Raw genomic sequence first — 19,483 nt, 5'->3', positions numbered from 1 at the left:
AGAGCAGTAAAAGTGAGAAGGCTAAAAATGTGATAAACATCAGTTTGACTATTAGTAATAAAAACAAGAGGGGAGAAATTGGTCAGGCAGCAGGTGGGTAACCCTGGGGCTCTGCCTATGATGGGAGCTGTCTCACCCACAGCAATCCCACCTGAGTGCTACATCTAAAATAGAAAACAGGGTGAGGCAGAAAAAGGAGACAACCATACATAAAAGCAATTACAACAGAGTAGAAGAGGATTAAAGAGTGAGATGGTCAAAGAATAGGGTCAGGGGTCCTCTAGCCCCAGCATGCAACGGAAGAAGCCACAACTACCCCGCCCCTGCCCCAAAGGTAGTGTAGGCAAAGAATTCTGAAGTCCATGGTCAGCATAGAAGGCCAGAATAAAGGGCCATTCCATCAGGATATGAGCTACTATCTGTAAGGTTTCACAACTACACTCCTGGAAATGGCAAAAAAGAACACATTGACACCGGTGTGTCAGACCCACCATACTTGCTCTGGACACTGCGAGAGGGCTGTACAAGCAATGATCACACGCACGGCACAGCGGACACACCAGGAACCGCGGTGTTGGCTGTCGAATGGCGCTAGCTGCGCAGCATTTGTGCACCGCCGCCGTCAGTGTCAGCCAGTTTGCCGTGGCATACGGAGCTCCATCGCAGTCTTTAACACTGGTAGCATGCCGCGACAGCGTGGACGTGAACCGTATGTGCAGTTGACGGACTTTGAGCGAGGGCTTATAGTGGGCATGCGGGAGGCCGGGTGGAAGTACCACCGAATTGCTCAACACGTGGGGCGTGAGGTCTCCACAGTACATCGATGTTGTCGCCAGTGGTCGGCGGAAGGTGCACGTGCCCGTCGACCTGGGACAGGACCACAGCGACGCACGGATGCACGCCAAGACCGTAGGATCCTACGCAGTGCCGTAGGGGACCGCACCGCCACTTCCCAGCAAATTAGGGACACTGTTGCTCCTGGGGTATCGGCGAGGACCATTCGCAACTGTCTCCATGAAGCTGGGCTACGGTCCCGCACACCGTTAGGCCGTCTTCCGCTCACGCCCCAACATCGTGCAGCCCGCCTCCAGTGGTGTCGCGACAGGCGTGAATGGAGGGACGAATGGAGACGTGTCGTCTTCAGCGATGAGAGTCGCTTCTGCCTTGGTGCCAATGATGGTCGTATGCGTGTTTGGCGCCGTGCAGGTGAGCGCCACAATCAGGACTGCATACGACCGAGGCACACAGGGCCAACACCCGGCATCATGGTGTGGGGAGCGATCTCCTACACTGGCTGTACACCACTGGTGATCGTCGAGGGGACACTGAATAGTGCACGGTACATCCAAACCGTCATCGAACCCATCGTTCTACCATTCCTAGACCGGCAAGGGAACTTGCTGTTCCAACAGGACAATGCATGTCCGCATGTATCCCGTGCCACCCAACGTGCTCTAGAAGGTGTAAGTCAACTACCCTGGCCAGCAAGATCTCCGGATCTGTCCCCCATTGAGCATGTTTGGGACTGGATGAAGCGTCGTCTCACGCGGTCTGCACGTCCAGCACGAACGCTGGTCCAACTGAGGCGCCAGGTGGAAATGGCATGGCAAGCCGTTCCACAGGACTACATCCAGCATCTCTACGATCGTCTCCATGGGAGAATAGCAGCCTGCATTGCTGCGAAAGGTGGATATACACTGTACTAGTGCCGACATTGTGCATGCTCTGTTGCCTGTGTCTATGTGCCTGTGGTTCTGTCAGTGTGATCATGTGATGTATCTGACCCCAGGAATGTGTCAATAAAGTTTCCCCTTCCTGAGACAATGAATTCACGGTGTTCTTATTTCAATTTCCAGGAGTGTATAATGTGGGGGTGGCTCAATATGTATATGTTAGTCTGGTACGACCAATGCAGAGGCAACATAGGACAGTGGACTCCTTCCTCAAAATGTACACGGACAAGGACATGTTTGTATGTGTGTATGAAAGCAAGGTCTTTAACACCAGCATGGAAACAGAATGAGATGTGTGTCAGTGAAGTACACAAAATGGTAAGATAAAACAGCAGGTAAAACATAGTGCTGTTGGAAAACTATGTTCGTACCCACACAGGGGCACGGAACAATGTATTGCATCAGTAGTAAAACATTAACAACACAGGAAAATAGTGATATAAGGAGCTTAAACAATTAGCAGATGGACGTGGCTGGCTGACCACAAGAATAAAAAAAAAAAGAAGAAAGCCACTCTGCAAAACATTAAAACCTCCAGACTAAAAGTTTAGACCAGAGTCCAGACACTTCAAAAAACTTTAAAACCCTAGTCACACTCGACTCACCATCAGCTGAAACAGAGGGCAGATCCCCACCACTATTTGCTTCTGCCATTGCATCACATTATAAAATATCTAAAAACAAAGATGATGTGACTTACCAAACAAAAGCGCTGGCAGGTCGATAGACACACAAACAAACACACAAAATTCAAGCTTTCGCAACCAATGGTTGCTTCATCAGGAAAGAGGGAAGGAGAGGGAAAGACGAACCCACCCATTCCACATCCAACGGTCCCTTCCCTACAGCCTAGGTCTTCGTGGCAAACGAATCTGCTCCAGTCCGGAATCCCTGAACCATTACACCAACAATCTGAAAACAGCTTTCGCATCCCGCAACTACCCTCCCGACCTGGTACAGAAGCAAATAACCAGAGCCACTTCCTCACCCCATCAAACCCAGAACCTCCCACAGAAGAACCACAAAAGTGCCCCACTTGTGACAGGATACTTTCTGGGACTGGATCAGACTCTGAATGTGGCTCTCCAGCAGGGATATGACTTCCTCAAATCCTGCCCTGAAATGAGATCCATCCTTCATGAAATCCTCCCCACTCCACCAAGAGTGTCTTTCCGCTGTCCACCTAACATTCGTAACCTCTTAGTTCATCCCTATGAAATCCCCAAACCACCTTCCCTACCCTCTGGCTCCTACCCTTGTAACCGCCCCCGGTGTAAAACCTGTCCCATGCACCCTTCCACCACCACCTACTCCAGTCCTGTAACCCGGAAGGTGCACACGATCAAAGGCAGAGCCACGTGTGAAAGCACCTACATGATTTACCAACTGACCTGCCTACACTGTGAAGCTTTCTATGTGGGAATGGCCAGCAACAAACTGTCCATTCGCATGAATGGACACAGGCAGACAGTGTTTATTGGTAATGAGGATCACCCTGTGGCTAAACATGCCTTGGTGCATGGCCAGCACATCTTGGCACAGTGTTACACCGTTCGGGTTATCTGGATACTTCCCACTAACACCAGCCTGTCAGAACTCCGGAGATGGGAACTTGCCCTTCAGTATATCCTCTCTTCTCGTTATCCGCCAGGCCTCAACCTCCGCTAATTTCAAGTTGCCGCCGCTCATACCTCACCTGTCTTTCAACAACACCTTTGCATCTGTACTTCTGCCTCGACTGACATCTCTGCTGAAACTCTTTGCCTTTACAAATGTCTGCTTGTCTCTGTGTATGTGCGGTTGGATATGGGTGTGTGTGCGCGAGTTTATACCTGTCCTTTCTTCCCCCTCCGCTCCTGGGATTGGAATGACTCCTTACCCTCTCCCTTAAAACCCACATCCTTTCGTCTTTCCCTCTCCTTCCCTCTTTCCTGATGAAGCAACCATTGGTTGCGAAAGCTTGAATTTTGTGTGTATGTTTGTGTGCCTATCGACCTGCCAACGCTTTTGTTTGGTAAGTCACATCATCTTTGTTTTTAGATATATTTTTCCCACGTGGAATGTTTCCCTCTATTATATCCACATTATAAAATATGGCGGACAGAGATGCCACAAGCTTCACAAAATGGGGGATCCTCTCACTGCAGTAACAAGCTACCTGTGAGAGGACAGTGCCCAATTCTAAGAGGCAAGAAGGTCACTTCATCCCGCCTGAGCAACTGGCAGGCTGTTGACTTCACCAACCACAGCTTATTGGCCATCACCGCCATCCATTCCTCATCCCACAACTGCATGTACTTCCTGTGTAGAGTAGAAACAAAGACTGCAAGGGAATAGGACACTGTGTCACATCCTGTCCTCTGCACACCTCCTTGACAGCCAAATTGGGCTGTTCATTTCCCCATATCCCTACATGACCTGGCACCCAGCAGAATGACACCTGCTTACCCTGCCTTTGAAGCAATTACAATTGGTCATATACCAGCCGGACCAACTCCTCAGCTGGGTAAAGGTTCTGTAACAACTGTAAAGCACAAAAGAAATCGGAGGAAATGAGAAACCACAAATATGACGCATCTGCTCCAGTGCCTTCAGAACCGTGTGGAGCTCTGCTGAGAAAATGGTATCATGGTGAACGCACATTGGAAGTGTGTATTCTTCATCGCCATACTGGCGTATCACTCGGCGTGATGGTATGGGGCGCCATTTGTTACACATCTTGGTCACCTCTTGTTCGCACTGACGGAACTTTGAACAGTGGACGTTACATTTCAGATGTGTTACGACCCGTGGTTCTAGCCTTCATTCGATCCCTGCGAAACCCCACATTTCAGCAGGATAATGCACAACTGCATGTTGCAGGTCCTGTACGGGCCTTTCTGGATACATAAAATATTCGACTTCTGCCCTGGTCAGCACATTCTTCAGATCTCTCACCAACTGAAAACATCTGGTCAACGGTGACCGAGCAACTGGCTCGTCACAATACGCCAGTCACTCTGGTATCGTGTTGAATCTGCATGGGCAGCTGTACCTGTACATGCCATCCAAGCTCTGTTTGACTCAATGTCCAGTCATATCATGGCCGTTATTACGGCCAGAGGTGGTTGTTCTGAGTACTTATTTCTAAGGATCTATGCACCCAAATTGTGTGAAAATGTAATCACATGTCAGTTCTAATATAATACATTTGTCCAATGAATACATGTTTATCATTTGCATTTCTTCTTGGTGTAGCAATTTTAATGGCCAGTAGTGTATTTTGGCCAAATATTTAAAAAAATGCATGTTAATAGTATTAAACAATGGAACATTCAGCATGGAATGTAACAATATTATGAAAAGGATCATTGCTAGTCACCAAATAGCGGAGATGCTGAGTCACATATAGGTACAACAAAGCCTTCGTCGAAAATAGACGATGTACACACAAACACTCATGCAAACGTGTGTGTGTGTGTGTGTGTGTGTGTGTGTGTGTGTGTGTGTGTGTCCATGTGCGCATGGAAGGGGGGGGTGGGGGGGGAGGAAGGTTCTATTTTTGATGAAGGCCTTGTTGGCCAAAAGCTTACTGTGTGACAGTCTTTTTGTTGCGCCTATCTGCAACTCATCATCTCCACTATATGGTGAGTGGCAACTATTCTTTACATAATACTGTTGTGATATTTGTGGATATTAACACACTAAATTTCAAACACTAATGATCTGCACATTACCAAAAATCTCTAAGTTGTCAACTGGGACTGCCTATTTATTGCATTGCCATATTTTGTGTTTCTATGCATTCTGGTATTAACATTAGTAAATAATTCTTGTTCATTGTGGACCTATCAGAACACAGACAACTGCTGAAACTGAAGGTAATTTATAATGATGTAGCTGCAATCAGTTGCTTTTATAGGCATTTCACGATACCTGGTACCCTATCTTCAGATGTTTACATTTATTCACATATCATGAACATTGTTTCTTCACTAACAGCAGTGCAGAATTTTGCAACAGAGGTTTTTAAGACAATTGTTGTAAAACATCATAAGTAAGTAAACAAACAATGCTCTGATGCATAACTATATGTAAACATCTGTAGATGAGGTGAAAATAAAATGAATATACTCAAAAATGCTTATTCTGAAGCACATTTTGTTGGCATAGTGTTTTAAAAAAGTAGTGCCATTCAAATCAGTGTGTTGCCCCGCATACATTAATGACACAGGCACTCTAGTTTGGACTTTATGCACAAATAATGCTATAATGCTATTGTCGCATCATCTAGCAAGGAGGCCCATGAGCTTAAGGAAGCATGTGAATCTGGTCCGCAGGTCCCTAAAGGTTGCCCATGTTTGGTCCACATTGAAGCATTTAGAATATCTGATTTCTGAAAACTCTAGTCTGGTTCCTGGAATTATGCTAATGAGTCTGTGTCACTGAAGCTGTATTGAAGCATTTAGAATATCTGATTTCTGAAAACTCTAGTCTGGCTCCTGGAATTATGCTAATGAGTCTGTGTCACTGAAGCTGTATTGCACAAAATGTATTGTAAGAAACAATCTTTGGCCTACTAAAATGAAATCTTAGCTTATTAGAGGGATCAGAACTTCCTGCAGAAACAATAAAGTTGTATGTATCACTAAGGATATCTGATTATCCCATAAAAAGACAACTATAGATTATATTTTAATATTTTAAAAAGAGCATTAAAATTATGTACATCACATCTGAAATTGATAACTATGATAATAAAGCAAAAACTATCTGGCAAGTTATAAAAAAGGAGAGTGGAAAAAACATACATTGCGTAAATGATACATAAATAAATCATGGTGCAGATATTGTAAAAAAACACTGAGGAAATTACTAATACCTAATTTTTTTAACATCTGCAGTCAAAATTGGCAACAGTTAGTGAGTGATGCCACAGCCCAAGCTAGCAGTGCCAAACTCAGTCAGAAGCATGTAACTCCCACCACACTTAGTGAGATCAAGATAAAGAGATAATAGTAAAATAAAAGAGATCCACACATTTAGCAAATACATACTTTGAGATGTTGTCCCACTGCAATTAAAATGTGTGTGTATGGAACCACTTTTCTAGAAGGGTTAAAAAAACTGATCAGTCAGTATCCTTTCTAACAAGTTTTTCCAAGGTCATACAGAAACTGTTTTTAGGATAACTGTTGATTACCATAACAGACACAATATTCTTAGTCAATGACAGGGTGAAAAACTGATCAGTCAGTATCCTTCCTAACAAGTTTTTCCAAGGTCATACAGAAACTGTTTTCAGGATAACTGTTGATCACTTAGTCAATGACACAGTTTGGTTTCTGGCTTGGTCTATCAACAGATGATGCTATTTTGTCCTTTATCAATCAGATTTGAACTCTCTTAATAGCAAATCAACACCAGTCAAAATCCTATGTGACCTATCCAAGGATTTTGAATGTGTAAACCAACACATTCTGCTAAATAAAACAGAAGTCTGTGGCTTAAGCAGAATAATGGAGACTTGGATTAAGTCTTACGTAACAAAAATAGGAAGCATAGGATATCTTAACTGATAGTAATGGAATTCCAGCTCCATCTAAGGGAAGAACCGTCAACGTGAGTGCCACAAGGCTTGGTGCTGGGGCCCTTCCTGTTTTTTATATCTATAAATGATACCCTACTCCGTTCCACCACAGTGAACAAGTTCATCCTCTTTACAGAAGACACTTCTCTCCTGGTAGATACAACAGCTGGGAAACATCGGCTAACAGTGAAACTGATTATATCTTCAATCAATTTAGCTGTAATGGACTCTTAAAAACCTCATTATGTATAATTTTGTGTGACAAAGAACAACAGGAAATGTCAATGAAACTGAGTGACGAGACTCAACTGAAGTTACGATAGGGAAAAAAAACCTCCTTTGATCAAGTACAGGTTGTGGGAACTCATCAGTAACAACGGCTGCCACAGAGGGGAAACACTCTGACTAGCAACAGGGGCCCACATGTGGGATATCTAAGGAACTATGATTCAGTGCACTTTATGCCTGCCATGAACTTAGACATGTATTCATCATGTGTTGATTATGTAATAAAGTGCATGTTATATGTAATTTTAGTGTTACCACACATTACCTTTATCCCATCCCAGAGAAAAATCTACCGGGCGCTGATAACCTCATTGTTGTGTGCCCTAAAACACTAATCATCATCAGAAAAATCTACAAGTTGAACAATTTGTATTTTAATTGTGAGAAAGGAAGTGCTGCAATACTTATATGTTCTTCCTTTGGTGTAGAATAGGGAAAATGTCTAAAAATTGTCTCTTGACATTCTCCCCACAGGAAGCTGCAAATTTCTGCACTATTTATGGAGCCTGCCCTCCAGTTCTCTTATTTTTTTATGTACAGCCATTAAGCTTGCTAATAAGTGTATAATACACATTTTCCCCATCTTACAGTATATTTATAGTTTCAAGCAAAAAGGCAGAACACATTGTATACTATTTTATGTACTGAGAGTCTTTCAATTATAAAATTTTCCAGTCATCTGACACTTCTCAATTATCACCTTCATCACAGTCATCAGCATAATCTTCCTCTGACTCTGTGAATGTTCTAATGAAACTATTGTGTTATCAGTTCTGTTGCAATGACTCTTTTCAGGTCTAACTTGAATTCTCTGTGAAATTTCATCTAAAATCATGGCTACACAACTGCAGCTATGAGCTCTATAAAACCAGAAAAAAAATGAAAAGAAAAAAAAATACAAGGAGAGATGGGCATACCGATGTTTTCTCAGTCCCCGTTGTACAGGCTGCTGCACACAACAGCCATGTTGTGTGGGAATCATTTCGGCGTGCCTTATCAATCCACTTAGCAAGAGGGGAGGGGGGAGGGGGATGGTTTTCCAGTGCCAGATGTGTAGGCTGCCTGGCACATCAGGCATGTTATGCCAGCAGCATCAGTCTGTTTTATCAACCTCTTTTTGCAGGGGCTACAATGTACAGATGGGAATGACTGAGCATAGAGATGGGAGGAGAAAATGGATAATGAGAGATGAGGAGGAAGAGGTAGAAGAAAAAAAGGGGAGGAAGCGATGGGTAGAGAGGGGAGATCAGATGATCGGCAGGGAGAGGGGAAGGTGAAAATGTGGGGGGAGGAGGAGGAGGAGGAGGAGGAGGAGGAGGAGGAGGATATGGACAGAGAGATAGAGGGGTTAGAGGTGGACAGAGAGAGAGAGGGGGGATGGAGGGGATGGATACAGAGAAAGGGAGGGGATGGATACAGAGAAAGGGAGGAGACGGACAGAGGGAGAGGAAGCCGAGATTGTCAGAAAGAGGGGAGGGAAGAGGAGACAGGCTGAAAGGTGGGAGGATAAGGTGGACAGATAGAGGGGTGATGGACAGAGGGAGGGGTTGGATATAGGCAAGGGGAGGATGAAGTTAACAGAAAGCATGGGTAGGAGGAGACGGATATAATGTGTGGGGGGAGGTGTGTTGTGCAGGTAAGATTGGAATGCCTTGCAGGGGCTACACCAGCAGATTGGGATGTCTGAGCGGAGAGGGGTGATGGGCAGAGAGAGGGCATGAGGAGATTGACCAAGAGATGTGTGCATTATGTGACTTACATGCACATAGGCAAAGCCATGGGAAAAGGCTGGTATAAATCAGCACGTATCTTTGTATCTCCTCCCAAAGTCCTGGTTCCATTTCCACCAAACTTGACACACAAACAGCAAACTCCATGAGTATCAGCGCTGTGCAGTTTATAACCTCCTGGTTCAAACAGGAGCAGAATTATGGTCAAAAATGTGTTCCTTCACCTCCTACCATATATATGGCCCAGTACACCGTAGACAAGTTCTGTGTCATGACATTATTGCTTGTGGTATGCCCCTGCTCTCTTCTGGCCTCTGAAATAATTTCTCTGACCAGTTCCAGGCAAACCTACAGTTTGATGTGGACTCTGAACCATGCGCAACTTGGTAGTTTGCTAATTACCAGATCACTGCTAATGACAAAAATAAAGCAAAAAGTTACAGAAAATATTATAAGATTAACTGGGGATCAAGCCTCAGATATTCATATTCATAGGCTAATACAATGATATCATTTGTTATTCATTAGCAAGTTACAAACAGTAATTAACATGTAACTATTTGTATTAACACAAAGGGTTAATCCCAATACCTGCAAATAATTTATTTGCAACTGAAATTTTTAAAATTATCTATTTATTTGAACAACAAACAATATGAATATTCAAACAGAATGCTACACACTACTTAGAGGAAGCACTGCATAGCAGGGAGACACAATTAATAGTAGACTGTCAGATTTTAGCTTAATGTCATGGGATGGTGATATGATATGCACATATACAGTTGGCAATAATATTGCGCACATTAGCTATGAAAGGTCAGTGCATTAGCAGAGCAGTTATTTGTACTCAGGTGATTCATTTGAATAGGTTTGTGAATGTGATTAATGCCACATGATAGGAATTAACAGATTTTGAATGAGGAACGGTAGAGCTAGATGCATGGGACATTCAATTTCGGAAATCACTAGGGAATTCAATATTCTGACACCACAGTGTCAAGAGTGTTCCAAAAATACTACATTTCAGGCATGACCTCTCACCACAGACAACACAGTGGCCGACAAGTTTCACTTAATGACCGAGAGCAGTGGCATTTACGCACAGTTGTCAATGTTAACAGACAAGCAATGGCGGTTGAGCCCTAGATGACCGGAAAACCGCTGTCTGGTCAAATGAGTCTCAACTTCATTAGTAAGTGCTGAAGAGGGTTAAAGTGTGTCACAGATCCCACAAAACCACAGACCCAGGTTGTCTACAAAGCACTGTGTAAGCTGGTGGTGGTTCCATAATGGTGTGGGCTGAGTTCACATAGAATGGATTGGGTCGGCTGGTTCAACTGAACTGATCACTGACTGAAAATCATTACCTTCAGCTATTTGGAGACCATTTGCCAACATTCATGGACTTCACGTCCCCAAAAAAGACCTAATTTTTATGGATGACAATGCATCACGTCACGGGACCACAATTATTTGTGACTGGTCCAAAGAACATTCCGGACAATTCGAGCGAATGATTTGGCCACCCAGATCACATAACATAGATCCCATCACACATAACAGTCAACATAATCTTCTTCAGAGAATTCAGCAACTGTATATAAGCAGATATTTAAGATAATTCTCATTTATCATTCCGTCTCAGTAAGCAACTGAGACAGAACAATGAATGAGAATTACCTTAAATATCTCTTTATGGGATGTAATCAAAAGGTCAGGTCATGCACAAAATCCTGCACCAGCAACACTTTCACAATTATGAACAGCTATAGAGACAGGGACAACAGTGTGGATGATTGACTGATCTGGGCCTGTAACACTAACCAAAACGGCCTTGCTGTTTTGGTACTGCGAATGGCTGAAAGCAAGGGGAAACTACAGCCGTAATTTTTCCCGAGGGCATGCAGCTTTAATGAGAGCTGCATCAAACCAGTCTCAGGACTAAAGACCACAACAACAACACATAGAGACAGCATGGCTCAACGTTTCTGCAGGGGACTTCTAACGAATTGTTGAGTCCATGCCACATCAAGCTGCTGCTCTACGCCATGCAAAAGGAGATAGGCCATGACTTTTGTCACCTCCGTGTACTGCCAGTTGGTACAACAGCCAACACAAATATCCTTGCATGTAATCATCAAGCACACTTCCTCAACAAGGTGTGTCATTACTCACACTTTCTTAGGGAACTGAATCTGACAACTGCTCACCTGGGGACAGCCTGATGATGGTACTAATACCAAGACCAATAGGCAGTAGATAAAATAAAATGGCAACTACCAACTAAAGCAAATAATTTTTTTCTAAACCTTAACAGTCTACTGTTAAATGTTCCTGTCTGCTTTTCAACGTCTTCTCTTTGTGGTGAGCAGCTGTCTATCCTAATATTCATATGGCTATTTCATGCTGGATTTTCCATTGTTTGTGTCAGAATAATTATCTATATAGAAAATTAATCTGAACAGTGCGCATCTCTGAATGCCACAATGTGTAAACTACACAAGTTGTGGTGGCAGTAAATGTTATAAGGCATCAGCTTTATTTAGTTTAACACCATTAGACACATGCAACATAACTGTTATGCTCTCTACATATTCTCCCATCTTTTCCTGTAACAATATGGCTTGGCAAAAAAAACTGAAATACTGTCATACCTGTAGTACAATTGGAAGCTGTTCTGGTGGACTTCGTCTGTCTGAACCGAGCCCAAGCCACACTTCGAAAGCTGTCAACTGTTCTTCAAAGAATGGTGAATGAACAAATTGCTCTTCATTTTCCATTATCGCAGGCAACTGTGAAAGGCACAAGTCTAGGGCCATATCCCACGCTTGCCACATGGGATGCTAGAAAAGAAATGTTAGGCAAAAATAAATGACAATGGATACATCCTGTCATAGTGACATGAAATTTTGTATTACCGTATTTCAGGCCATATTTCCTTTGTAAATCGATGCATAAATTATCTTCTAGGAATATAAGATCCAAAGCAGAAATTGTGTGATGGAGAAACAACAAAAGAGTTTTGAAATTCTGAGACTCATTCCTTACAATTAACAAAGATCAGCATTTGCTTAAAAATGCAAACATTACTTTATGTATACAAAAATAGTTACAGTTTTGATTTTACGGTTGACAAAAAAGGCCCAATTTTGGCTAGCAAAGGCAGTTTGACATACTATCAAACAAGTAAGTTTTCAGCCGAAAAGACCTTCATCAGAATTAGACACACACACACACACACACACACACACACACACACACACACACACAAAGCAAGACTTTTCTGTCCAAATGATAAAAGTTTAGCAGTGAAAAGGAAAGTTGCTTAAAAAAAAAAAAAAAAAAAAAAAAAAAAAAAAAAAAAAAAAAAAAAAAAAAAAAAAAAAAAAAAAAAAAAAATCTGTCACAAATCTTGACATCCTACATTTCAATGACAGCTTCACAGCCTGTGCCATATGGATCCTTCATATCAACACCAGCTTTTCTGAAATGCAAATGTGGGAACTTCCCCTGCAATATATCCTACATTCCCGTAACCCTCCAGGCCTCAGCCGTCATTAGTCAATGTCCTCTCCCATCCAGCCCCTTCTCTGTTCCCATTCCAGCACTACACAGCCCTCATTTCTCCATCGCACCCAGTCTTTTTCCTTCTCTCCTTTTCCACTATCCCCCATTCCCATGACCACCTCTCCGCTGCCCTCCAAGTAACTTCCCGAATGCACGTAGCTGCCCTACCCTCTTTCCACATCATCCCTGTGCGCTCCCCAGCAGCGCATCACTGTCCACTATCCATGCCCTACTATCTTTCCCCCTCACCACCCCAGCCTCCTCCTTACCCCTACCTAGTTGCCACTCCCACCATGCATTGGTGCTGCTGCATTGGCTGAGATTTCAGTCGTGTGTGTGTGAATTGCATTTGTGTGCGTGTGTGTGTGTGTGTGTGTGTGTGTGTGTGTGTGTGTTTGTCATCTAAGTTTGACAAAGTCCTTACCGGCCAAAAGCATATTTGTGACAGCTTTTTTGTGCTTGTCTGTGACTCAGCATCTTCGCTATATGATGAGCAGTAACAATATTGTTATAATTCATCCTAGATTTTCCACTGTTCAAAAGTTTAGCAGTCTTTTCATTGTGACTGACTGTGACTCAACCCACTATCTATGGGGTGAGTAGAATTCTACTGTTGAACATTCCCAGATCTCCAGACCTCCAAATTATTCATTTCCTATATTTTACAATGAACTCATATTTTTTGTGACAAATATCTTAGAATGCTTCGAAATGTCACCAATTCTGAAATAGTGTATGTTCAGATTGCTGTTACCCTAAAACTTTTGACTGCTGCCTCTTAATTAAATATTCAAACTGTATTTTCTACTTAACATGGGCTTATTTACCACTGCAGATGTTTCTGTGCTAGATTCTGGAAGCTTTTACCTATCTTCAATTTTCTACTAAATAACAGAAAGCACTTCCTCTGAAATACAATTACATTGTTCCTTCAGTTACAATACAACACTTCATAAAATGTTCATGCTCATAGGATATTACGTGTACTTTGTATGACATTAGCAACAATTCTCATAGATCTTCCTATGTCCTCCATGAGATCAGCATCATTGTCAAGCCACTCCCTTTATTCTCCGAGTCGGGACATCACAGCACACAACAACTGCCAACTTAGCAGTACAGCTATGCGTAGCGAAGCTGCCACCTTCATCCTACCTTGAAGGCATGCTGCATCCATCCATACCAGTGCAAAAATAATAACAAATGTCCAAACCATTTGCAATCTAAAGCAATTAGCTAATGAAAATACTTTCACTATGGTGATCATCATTTGTCAGCTAAGTAAATGCTGGGTAACACATAGGTTTATCAATAGTTATGTTACTTCATGGGTTGCTGCTAACTATGGGTTTTTGTGAGCCAAGTATTTTGGGAAGATTAAAAAACTACTTGTTACATGAAAACCTTTACTTTAAACATCTCCAGTTACTGCTTGAGGAAATTTTTTCCTGCAGTCAAATAAAATTTCTGAAAGGAAGAAATTAAATAGTATGGATCACATACACTGTCAGCTATCTTTACTGGTTGTGTCTGCAGAACACAACACTAGAGTAGTGTTTCTTGAATTTTTCCCAGCAGATCGAATTTTCCATCACTTTTCAGGAGCGCATCTGGGATGTTAATAACTCTTGTATCGACATTTTGGCTGACAATCTTTCAGCTATTCTCAAGGAGAGTAACTTGCAAGATTTTTAAAGTACTTCACACTGTGGAGTAAACATGAGTGTGTCAGAGTTAACACTGTTGATAACAAGAAAGTCAGTCATAGATAAATAAATAATCCATTCCACGGATTATGAGAAAGTTAAAATACTGGCCACAGCCTCATCCTACTGAGATTCAGTGGTCAAGGAAAACACAATTAGCATATAACCTCCTCAACCAAAACAAGGGTTTTCAGATGACATCTTGGAAACCCCTTATTTAACATCTGTGCTCTCAGATAAAATAATGTTTTAAGTCTTTGCTGCCTAGCACTCTGACATATGCTGTCAATAACACTCAACCAAATACTTAATAAGCACTGTGGATTAGTTGACTCTGCACTTCTTTAGTTTTACTGGTATAACCTGAAGCAAACAGAGGCCAAAGACAAAATTATGAAGTAACATTTGATGATACAATATGTAATTCTACAATTGTAGTTATCTTACAGGATGAAACTTCAATAGAGCTTCAGATGAGGCTGTCCATATAAGAGATGGTTTTGTGAACTGACTGTGATAAAATATGATTTTTATGTGTTTGTCAGCTATGTATTTTGAATTTCATTATTGGCTCTCATATTAAGACAATGAAAGAAATAAAATCTACAGAAAATATAAATCTCTGAAGGAAGTTGGCTGTGCCCTCCAAAGGAACCATTCTGGCATTGGCCTCAAGTGATACAGGAAAATCACGGGAAACCTAAATCAGGATGGCTGGACACGGGTTTGAATCGTCGGCTTCCTGAATGTGAGTCCAGTGTGCTAACCACTGTGCCACCTCAACCTCACTCAGTATAGCTAAAGTTACACCAATACTCTGGTTGGAGCTCAGCAGACGAACATGTTTGATCCCTTCAGCATTGCTCTCTTTTGTGCCATTCTGCTACCAGCATCACTACAATTGTGTGCCGGCTGCAATGATGATTTTGTTTCACCAGTGCTGTTCTTTTCTGACTGCCATACACCTGTGGTGGCTCAGCTTTGCTCCACTATAACAGCTGCCTAAGGCAAAGATGTGGGCTGAAGTTCTGGTCTGATATTCTATAATTCCGTTCTGATGTATCACATAACTTCTTTATAACAGACTTCCTAAGCAGAGTGAAGTTACTATCTGTATCTGATGTATTCTTACAGTACACATCATCATGACATGTTAATGAGACATAAAACAAATAAAAATATTGTTGTAGAGATATGGTGAGCACATAAGGCAATATCAAGGGTTCTGCTTACATTTGACACTCTGCCTTAGTGATAGCCTATCTTGAAAAGAGGTAATAGTTATTATTGGATTTGTAGGTCTCCCTTGATGGAAAAAAATGTTACTTGTCTTATGTATTTTTGCAGTGTTTTGCCAAGGTCAGTGGTGTTTTATTATTATTATTATTTGCCAGGCTACTTGTATGCTTGGTCTGAAAAATAGCCTTTTGCATCATACAAAAACATAAAACTCTTGTTTTATTTCATCATTTTTGGGAGTAATTCTGGGATATTATTAACTCTGATCCCAGTATTTCAGCTGAAAAACTTTCAGCCAATCGCAGGGTCAGTTGCTTGTTCATGTGCAAGAGATCACACTGTTGGTAACAAGAATGTTAGTCACGGTTACAAATTCTTGCCTTTATTGTTTTACTTCCTGTCACATTTTTTCCAACAATATCCAACTCCTTGTTGCCACTGTTGTCATCTACAATGAAGCAGTGTCCATACAGTCATCTTGTGTTGACACATTGAAGTGGAAAGATGTGCAGGTCAGAGGAATTAATGCGAAAGAAGGAAGCTGCTACACTTGCTTATGCACTATTTGGTCTCAGCACAAGACAGAGATCCTCTAGATAGCTATTAATCAGTTTACAATTTCAAGATTACTGAACAGGTACAGAGAGAATGAAATGCTGATTGTGAGGAAGGAAGAGGCACAAGAAATGCGTCAACAGTCAAACAGGACAGATTTTCTCTCATGGATCATCAATTGAACTGCTGTGAACCTGGGAATAAATCTGTACTGTCTCAGTAAAGATTATAACTATTAGAAACAGATTGCTGGAAGCTAGACTCGCTGCCCATCAGCCTAGAAAGAAGACTTTACTGACAAAAACAATGTGACAACAGCAGCTAAAATAGGATAAAGTCATGAGATGCGTACACCAGAGATGCAGAACAGAGTAATCTTTCCAGATGAGTCTAAATTTAATGTGCTTGGCACTGATGGCAAAGTATTTGTACATCACAGAGTAAGTGAAGAATTTTTGCCTTCGTGTATAACACAAACAGTCAAACATCCAACAGGACAGATGATCTAAGGATGTATTTCCATTCATGGAGTAGGTCATCTGTATTTCATAAATGACGCAGCCAATGCAAACATATACCTCAGAATCCCTGAAAGAAAGGTTATGACCACAATAAGAGACCAATTTGGAGATGTTTCCAGTTGCATTTTCCAGGATGATTGTGCTCCTTGCCACAGAGCTTTGAAAGTATGTCCTGTGGTCATTGTTTGTATCAAGTATGAAGCAGACGATGTTCCAAATTATTTGTTACATATTTCTATTTTTGTAAAAACTTTCCTTAGACAAAATAGAGTTCAAATGTTAGAATTGCCAAAAAAAAAAACAGGCCTGATTTAAATCCTATTGCAAACTGTTGAAAGGTTACAGGAAATACAGTCACAAAAAAGAAACCATGAATAAAAGAAACTATTAGTGACACTTGTGAACTGGTTCAGGAACACACTAAAAATTTAATTCTCTCACTGTTTACATAATGCAAAGTGGTTATTAAGGCATGGAGAGGAATGACCAAGTACTAAATGGCAATCGTACATTCAGATGAGGTAACTGTGCAGGTACAAACACTAAAAACTATCAATGTTATGTCATAAAATTAATATTAGCATTTCTTCTGAAATTAACAACCATAGTTCATAAGAACAAACAGATAAGATGGCATATGCACTTCCATGTGGTTTGTTAAGAAAATGTTAAAATGTGAATAACAACTCATTTTATAGAAATAAATCATGACAGTACAATGAAACTGATACAAATTATTGTGTACATTGGTTCCCTACAGAAACAGAGGGAAATCCAGCCAATTTACCAAAAATATTCAATAATTATGACAATAGTATTGAATATAGAAAGTGATGGAATAAATAAGTCCAGCCATGTAACTTGCTTACAATGCTTGATTTCATTATTCGATGTTCAGAGATACCTCTAAGTCAACAATAGCATTGTTCAGAATATGTATACATTTAAAAATAGTGTCAGAAAATTGTACCAACATTTCCATTGGCTTACAAACTATTGTCTATGAGTTCCCACTGTTCTGAAAGTATATTCAATTACTTGCTGTGTTCTGGAAAGAAATTTGTTGAAATATTTTCTCTCTGAATCTAGAACCCATTGACTGTAAGGTTCCACATCTACACCTACATGATTACTCGGCAATTTACAATTATGCACCTGACAGAGGGTTCATCAAACTACCTTTAAGCTACTTCAGTACTGTTCCACTATCAAACGGTTTGTGGGGAAAACAAACACTCACCTATTTTTGTGTGAGCTATGATTTCTCTTATTATGTTTTTCTGATCATTTTTCCCTTTGGAGGAGGGCACCAACAAAATATTTTCACACTCTGAAGAGAATGTTGGTGATTGAAATTTCATGAGAAGGTCCTGCCACAGTGAAAAACTGCCTTTGTTTTAACGAGAGCCACCCCAATTCGTGTATCATATCCATGGCACTCTCTCCACTATTTCATGATAATGCTAAATGAGTTGCTCTTTTTTGAATTTTTTCATTCTTCTCCATCAATCCTATATGAAGCTGATCCTACACCACACAACAATACTCCAGAAGAGTACAGACAACCATAGTGTAAGCAGTCGCTTCAGTAAACCTGTTACATTTTCTAAGTACTCTGACAATAAATCACAGTATTTGATTTGATTTACCCACAGCATTAGCTATGTGATTGTTCCAATTTATGTTATTTGTAATTGCAATCCCTAAGTATTTAGCTGAGTTTACAGGCATTAGATTTCTGTGTTTTATCATGTAACTGAAATTTATTAAGTTCTTTTTAGTGCCCATGTGGATGCTTCCACACTTTTCAAGATTTAGAGTCAACTGCCACTTTTTGCACCATACAGATATATTGTCTAAATCATTTTCCAATTCATTTGGATCATCTGAAGACATTACGTGACAGTCTATGACAGCACCATCTGCAAACAACCTACAAGACCTGCTCAGATTGTCTCGGGAAACACCAGATATTACTTCTGTTTTACTCAGTGACTTTCTGTCAGTTATTATGAACTGTAAGCTTTCCAACAGAAAATCACAATTCAGACACACAGCTGAGACAACACACCTTAGTCACGTAATTTAATTAGAAGTCGCTTGTGAGGAACAGTGTCAAAAGCCTTCTGGAAATCTGAAAATATTAAATCAATTCGACATTCCCTGTCAATAGCACTCATTACTTTGTGTGAATAAAAAGCTAGTTTTGCTTCACAAGAATGATATTTTCTGAATCCATGTTAGCTATTTGTCAATGAATCATTTTCTTCAAGGTCATTCATAATGTTCAAGCACAGTATATTTCCAAAATCTTACTGTAAATTGACATTACTGATATTGGTCCGTAATTCTGCAGGTTACTACTATTTCCTTTCTTGGGTTTTGGTGTGACTTGTGTAACTTTCCAGACTCTGTGAAAGGATCTACATTTGAAGAAATGTTTTAACAATGAATACTACTGATCTCCAAATGTACCCTTACAGTAATATGACTGACGGCTGTGGTAGTACAGAGTCTGGTGGTACATTAAGCTTCCCTCCTTGCATATAATGAAATAAACTCCAAGATTGAA

The 19,483-nt window shown here is 41.1% G+C and overlaps 1 protein-coding gene across 1 annotated transcript in view; it reads right to left on the bottom strand.

Annotated features, from left to right (window-relative positions):
* LOC126162875 (regulatory-associated protein of mTOR) overlaps positions 1–19,483 on the bottom strand; it is a 307,137-nt gene that overhangs the window by 181,047 nt on the left and 106,607 nt on the right. Inside the window, exon 9 of the mRNA XM_049919663.1 lies at positions 11,978–12,166. Within this exon, the coding sequence (XP_049775620.1) occupies positions 11,978–12,166 (189 nt within the window). The remainder of the gene's footprint in view (positions 1–11,977; positions 12,167–19,483) is intronic.

Source organism: Schistocerca cancellata, chromosome 2 (assembly GCF_023864275.1).
Source record: "Schistocerca cancellata isolate TAMUIC-IGC-003103 chromosome 2, iqSchCanc2.1, whole genome shotgun sequence".
Lineage (NCBI taxonomy): Eukaryota > Metazoa > Arthropoda > Insecta > Orthoptera > Acrididae > Schistocerca > Schistocerca cancellata.
The sequence above is the reverse complement of the archived record's forward strand: the minus strand, read 5'-3'. Positions and strand labels throughout refer to the sequence as shown.